The sequence below is a fragment of the Dreissena polymorpha genome, chromosome 5, assembly GCF_020536995.1.
Source record: "Dreissena polymorpha isolate Duluth1 chromosome 5, UMN_Dpol_1.0, whole genome shotgun sequence".
In the NCBI taxonomy this organism is placed as follows: domain Eukaryota; kingdom Metazoa; phylum Mollusca; class Bivalvia; order Myida; family Dreissenidae; genus Dreissena; species Dreissena polymorpha.
In genome coordinates this window covers 89,642,677-89,650,194 of record NC_068359.1, presented here as the reverse complement: position 1 = coordinate 89,650,194, position 7,518 = coordinate 89,642,677, and the positions used below count along the sequence as shown (strand labels likewise).

Sequence of the window (7,518 nt, the reverse complement as noted above, 5' to 3'; positions counted from 1 at the left end):
TTCAAAATTTGCCAAAATCTGTGAAAAGGCCCCTTTAACATGCCACGTGAGCTCATCGTACAAAGAGATTTATTTTCTATTTCAGAATTACACATCTGGCTTATTTCGCATTTTTTGACATATGTTCTTCTTAACTTTTATTTTAATTTATATTGTAATATATGTTTAATAAGTTTTTTACAGATGTTATATAAATTAATAAATATCTGACAAAATCGTAGTATCTCGCTTTAATATCGCGTAAATGCACCAAATGAGTTATTTTATCATAAGAAAGCATGTATCATTCTGATCGTTACATAAATTGCAATAAATTGTGCATTATAATTTATTAAGTTCTTTTTTTTGTAATCTTATGTATTGGTGGTTAACAATATGCTTATACATTAAATTTAACCGATAATGTGCACATTTCGGTAATTTGTAATCATCAAATATATCCACCGTTATTGTACACAATTAAAATTGCAATGTCCTCCCCTTAATAAACAGACTTCTCCACATTAGATCAAAATTGTCGTCGCAATCATTATTGTACCAAATCTATGTCAATATAAGCTTAAATAGCTGCGTCAAAAATAAGTCGTTTTAAAGTATGTTATTCTTGTGTGCACTTGAGTTTCGATAATTGTTAATTGTACAAGCCCTCAATCTTGGTTAGCATACGATCATTAATCACCTTTATGACTTCATTTAGTATATTAAAGTTAATTTCAGATCCTTGCTGTCGTGTAAGACACCTTTGTCCTATCATGTTACGCGCAGGCCTTCAATGGGTGAATGGCTATATGCATTGGCTTGCAGGGAGAAAAGTATGTATCGTATCTTAAACCGTATTGATTACCCTCTATATTGAGCCATTTTGTCATTAAATAAATTATTTTAAATTAATGACTATTATCGATAATTATCACATTATTGAATTGTTATTTCTGACCACAGTTGCTGACAGAGAAATGTTTCGATTTGTTTTTGTTTCATTTTCATTACCGCGAAAAATATTACAACGTTGTATGTTTACTATAGTCGACTGTACTTACACCCATACACTTCAATTTTCCAGTAAAAGGATTTTAATGAATCTTTATTCCGTCTGTTTGGTCTTTTTCTTCTTTGCCTTTAACTAAACCACGTTTTCTGTTTTGCCTTAACGAACTCATCGTGTGTAGTCAACAGTATGCTTCAAACTATATCTCCTCCCTTGAACGTTTGTTAGATTTACACTAAACCTCAACGGAACTAACGTTGTGTGACCATCCTTTAATGTTTTTCTTAAACGAATTGTTCTTAATCGTTCCGTTAAGTGTAGATGATAACGTTCAAGTTCTCCTTTTTAAGAAACTGAAGAGCATGTACTGCTGGGTGACTTGACGAAACACCATTCACTTTCGACCTTCTTGATACAGTTTCGGAACGTCATTTCGAAGAAACGGCTTTAATACCTTATTGATATATAACTTGCTTTTTACCTGTGTTCCTTGGTTGAAACAAACAGAATCTTGAATATTCCTCTATAAGAGACACCGGCAAATGCAATTAAATGCTTGGCGAAAGGGTCCCGCCTAAAGAACTTAAGTATGTCGCTAACTGTATCGCCGGTACCAACCAAATTCATGGAACATCAGAAGTAACAATTTTCTCCCATCTTCCACTTCCTAACTTATGTGCAATGATATAGCCCTCTTCTTCTTAATTTGCGCCGTATTAAACTGATGAACTTTATAAATTATCTTAGTTTAGCAATTATTTGGTGATAAATCCATATAAAGTTCCTTTTGAGGTGCTAACATAAACGACGCATCACTGTAGGTCGGTGGATTAACTTTTGCAACCATAAGATTGCTTTTCTGTTGACGTCTGTTGTGGCCACATTTCGTCGAGATCTAAACATTGGCATAGGAAGGCCAGCATTTGTATAATGGCGTTGATGCCCAATATTATCGCGAATTTTACTCTAGAGAGGTGGTACAAAACTAATAAACACACTGTTTTAATAACGGTTTTATATTACAGGCCACGAAAAATAGCGGGATAGTACAGACCACTAGCAATAGCCCGATAGTACAGTCCAATAGCAATAGCCTGTTAGTGGCTGCCATCGATTTTGGAACGACGTACTCCGGATGGGCATTTTCATTCAAAAATGACTTCAAATCTGATCCAACCAAAATATGTGTTAAGAAATGGCATGAAGGCGTACTTACTTCTCTAAAATGTGAGATCATACTACACTTCTAATCACTTGTTATCTATATTTCCCTTTTATATCGTTATCTATTTATATGTTGTATATTTTATGCATTAACCTAACACTTGTGATAATTTAGTTATCTTGTCTCGTTTTTTAGTGTTACTGTCAATTAACTGGAAAACTACATAACTTTCAGTTAAAATACCAAGTATTACTAACAAGCAAACACTTACGTAACCGTACACATAATTTATGTGCATTTGGTTTTAACATATAAAAATAACTTAAAAGCTCGCATCACGTTAGCAGTCATGCAATACGAATTTGTTATTCGTTTTGACATTGGTCAAAGTTCAACTGATAATCAAACAACCTACAATAAAATTAAGCACTTGGAAATACCGATTGCTGAATTTCTTAAAACAATTGCAGGTCCAACGTGCGTGTTAATCCAATCGGATGGGGAAACATTGGACACGTTTGGATTTGATGCAGAGACAAAATACAGCGAGCTATGTGAGACTGGTGAACATAAAAAGTGGTACTACTTTCATAGATTTAAAATGATGCTTTGGAACAAGGTAAGATGTCAATTTGTTTTTGCATATAGCGTAAAACAATGTATTTCCCTCATTTCAAATCACATTTGGTATACATACTGCAAAAATAATTTTATGTTTTAGAACATTTTATAATTGGCAATACCGTTGATTATGAACCAGTTATAGAGAATACATGGTTGGTGCCGAGATTGGGAAAAAATTATCCGGTGAGGCTTAGAAAAATAAAATATTCTCTGTTTCGTGACGACTCGGAAAAACTTTCTTTCTCTCGGCACCAACATCGTTTTCGGTTTATCATGCTTCACGTAAACTTATGCCGTCGACAAATGTTATCAAAGACAAATGATTAATTTACATAACAAAATTATTATTCCGGTCGGGTGTCCTGCATGTACACAAAATTCCTGACGACCGAATAACTATCGATTGTGTCACGTAAAAAGTAGTTCCACATTAAACTGTGTATTAATACTTTCGTATTGAAAATATGAGGAGAAACAATATGCACTTCCATTTTCTGTTCTTCCATCTCTCTATCGAAATCCATGTTCTGTTATTCCATCCCTATATCGAAATTTATTTTGAATCACTTGATTTTTTAATATCGTTTGAATCGAATGCTAACCGCTCTAAGTCTGGCCCAAAACACGATTTACGAAATCGTTATCCTGTCGCAGCGGTTATTTTATTCCTATTCAAGGCTATTGAATTTAACAATTATGCATGACAAACAAACAATCCAAATTACGTTTTGGATTTGTTCGATGCTTTAAAAATATTTATAAAAAAATGTGACTGTAAAAAACCACCACGTCCAAATTGTTGTCCCTAAAATTTAGAGAGTCTTGCTTAAACTAGTATGTTTCGTCAGAGAAATGATGTCACACTAGATACATCATCAATTGCGTAATCAAGTAAATGAAAATAAAAAATACAGAAAGATGATGCTGTAATATATTTAAAAACAAAAAAACTATGATGATATACAATATAACGATACAATTTACAATGCGTCTCAATAAATTTAAAAGGTCAAATATAAGAACGTGTTAATCAGCGCGTAAAAATACATACTTACGGTAGATCGCGGTCACGCAAAGGTACTGCCGGAGATCAACTAGTCTATTCGAAATTCTTTATTAGGTCAATGTTTGCAACAGATGCAGGATAAAAGTACAATGTCGCCGTTCCTCATCTCGGTAAATAGTCGTTCACTTGCACTAACATGTACCTTGAAAGCAGATAGTCAAATCGTTGAATAAAATCACATGCACAATTTTGATTATTCCCAATATTGCGTGAGTGAATTATAGTTTAGACCGGTGAACCCAATATACTTACTTACCGTATTTGTTTTCGCATTCATATTACAATTAGTTTAACAGTTCGCATTTTATCGTGTTGATACATAACTTTAAGTCTAAACATTGACGCGTTCAACGTGAATTTTGTACCCTTTCTGTATCAGCGCTTCGCTGACTGGAACAGTATAGCATATACAATGAATATATAAATATTTTCGACCAGGATCGTACGCCATATTAGTATTTAGTATTTATAATTGAAGCTACTTTATGAATGTGTTAAGAAGGCCCCTGTTCGACAATATTTAACAACATCAAAAGTATGTCTTTTTGTTAAGCATTTATGGTTAACAACTTAATGTGTGCTTATTTACTACAGCAATTTAAATGAAAATCTATATAAGCTATTTATAAACACCCGCTTACAAAGATCTATACATGTGAAATGAATTTAGAAGAAATATGCCAATTTGTCCTGTGTCGAATTCTATAGACTAAAATGTCGATGTTCGACAATTGCACAGTATTTTCGTGATTTAATAACGACCGTCGCTTGACATTGTCGCGAGTTTTTTTTATTTCGTGTATCGCTTTCTTATGCCATCTGTCGTTGTACATCGTCGAGTGTCGTCCATGATATTTGCGTTTCGGATCATTTGTCGCCTTGATGATCATGTGCAAACGTCAAAGCTCCACGTTGATGTGTTTTGATATTTCTCATTATTGACAGTGTATAAGGAATACACTGAAGTTCGGATTGTAGAATAATAATTTGTTATCAATATCAACATATTAATCTTCACAGTCATTGTATCCGTATTATACTGTTATAGCGTATTCATGAATATACAATGCTTGATGACGAATCTGGAAAAAGCCTTCCAGCTCGAACAGTGTTCTCCTTGTCAATTAGGTGCGTACACAAACATTCATGAATATCCATACATATACTGCATATGACAGAGCTGACCAATAATCATTTTGAGAATTTTTAAGAAATTATTAAGGTCATACATTGAAATTGGAATATATTTACCGTGTATGGGCTTGCCAATATAAACTTAAGGAAGGCCTCTTGATAAAAACAACTCCTTACAAAAGTTCCATGTCTAACCTTTAGTATGAGACTGTTAAGAATGCACGAATTTCACTAAAAACAATAATCGATAACAAACACGTAATTTTAAATATTCGATGCAATTAACAAAATCAATATTTTTTGCAAAATGCATTTTAGGTTCATGATGGATGACTTGATTAAGATGTCTCAACAGCAGGTCATTGGTCTCGATGCAGGCGACATACATTGGGTACTCACTGTTCCTGCTATATGGGACGATTCAGCAAAACAGTTTATGAGACTGGCGGCTCAAGAGGTATTATACATTTGTCTACAATAAGTAGACCAATATATCCGACAGTTAAACACGTTATAAACTATACGCATTACCACAAATTATCCAGCAACAATAATAAACACGCGTTTAGTGGGATTCGAACTCACGCCTACCGATATCACTAAAGTAATTAACAATTTAAATAAACATGAAATCCCCTCTTAAATTAAGGAATAAGTTAAAACTGTGTTGACAAATGTGTACCAATTTAAAATAAAAGGCTGGAATTGCAACGGAGAAGCTGACTATTGCGTTGGAACCAGAAGTTGCATCGATATATTGCAGACACCTACCACTTCAAAAAGAAGGAGATAGCGATATTGCATCATTCCGCACAGGAACAAAATATTTGATCCTAGATGCTGGAGGTAGGCATGTAATTATAATTCACTTAAATTGCACTTAAATGCAATGGCATATCAAATTAAACACGTAATTTATTCAGGTCGAAATAATTTATATTAGCGTATTTGAAATGGTCAATGTTTATTTTTAAGGTGGCACAATAGATATCACTGTACATGAAGTTTGTTTGGGTGGTGAACTGAAAGAAGTGCACAAAGCCACTGGTGGTGCGTGGGGTGGAACGGTCGTGGACCAAGCCTTCATGGACTTTTTGGGGCAGTTGATCGGTAGTTATATTTTTCATTACAATACTTTGGTATGTATTTGTTTTACAAACACATATTGCTTTTATGGACTTTGATGATATTAATGTGTTTTTAAATGTTGTGTCTATCATTCTTTCAGGGAAAGATAAACTAGACAATTTCAAAAAAGATCAGATGGAAGACTATTTAGACTTAATGAGAGATTTTGAAGTAAAGAAAAGAGCCACTGATTTAACAACTGATCGGAAAGTAACACTGAGGCTTGCGATCGAACTTTTAGAAGTATTAGAGGCGAACAATAGGCAGATAATGACACAATTTATGCAGACCTTTAAACACGCGAGTAAAGTACGTCATTTGTATGAGTTATTATAAGATCCGTTCAGATGTGTAAATTTATTATTAACTAAACACATTATTGACAGATATATTATGTTTTTGTGTCAGCAATGCATTCAATATATTAGTTTGATGTATTGATACATAATGTTATCATTCTTTTTAAAGATCGCTTTGGTTAGCGGAAAACTTCGGTTGAACTTCGAAATTTTCCGATCGTTCTTTGTGGACGCAGTTGATAATATCTTGCAACATCTCTCGTCGTTGCTACTGAAGCCTGAGACATCAGGCGTGGGGACAATTCTGATGGTAGGAGGCTTCTCAGAGTCTCCGTTACTCCAAGAAGCCATTCAGAACAAGTTCCCCGCAATGAAAATCATCGTTCCACAAGAAGCTGGTCTTGCTGTGCTGAAAGGAGCGGTCATCTTTGGACATTGTCCGACCTCCATTAAATCACGCGTTTCAAAATACACGTATGGTACAGATTGTACTGTTCCTTTCGATGAAACCCATCATCCATTAGAAAAGCGGATACTTTGTGATAGTGGCTACAGATGCGATGATATATTTGATGTTTTGGTTAGAGCAGGTCAAACACTCGTTGTAGGTGAAAAACAGCATGCTGCAGAGTATGATAATAGTAGTGTTTATCAATCGGGTATTGAGTTCAATATGTTTTACACTGCTAAAACAGATGTTAAATTTATAACCGATGATGGTTGTAAGAAAGTTGGTTCGTTCAATGTCCCAATATCTGGCACTGGTTTAGGGCGATCTGTTATAGTTCGAGTAATGTTTGGTGGCACAGAATTAGAGATTGAATGTGAAGAGAAATCCACCGGTCGCATAACCAAGGGAAAAATTAACTTCTTGCAGTAACGTACACATATACGTGTAGTTTAAGATATGAAGCAATTATAACTTAGTGAATACTATTTATAATATGCATAATTATAGTCAATGCTGATACACTGATCAACTCTTGTTTTTAAACACAAACCCCAATCCATAAATCGCATGACGGCTGAAAACTGTAAAAGAAACGACGTTTTACAGAACTGTTGAACACGTCCGCTATGATGCAATGTAAGATACGGCAAAAGTAATTATAAT

General features: G+C 34.3%; 1 protein-coding gene across 1 annotated transcript; it reads left to right on the top strand.

The window, feature by feature from the left end:
* Nucleotides 1–752: 752 nt before the first annotated feature.
* On the top strand, nucleotides 753–7,284 carry LOC127831450 (heat shock 70 kDa protein 12B-like). Its single transcript, XM_052356433.1, has 9 exons — nucleotides 753–812; nucleotides 2,014–2,215; nucleotides 2,624–2,772; nucleotides 4,892–4,971; nucleotides 5,296–5,434; nucleotides 5,676–5,823; nucleotides 5,953–6,087; nucleotides 6,206–6,414; nucleotides 6,574–7,284. The coding sequence occupies exons 1-9, from the start codon at nucleotides 753–755 to the stop codon at nucleotides 7,282–7,284; spliced, it is 1,833 nt and encodes a 610-aa protein (XP_052212393.1).
* The last annotated feature ends 234 nt before the right edge of the window (nucleotides 7,285–7,518 follow it).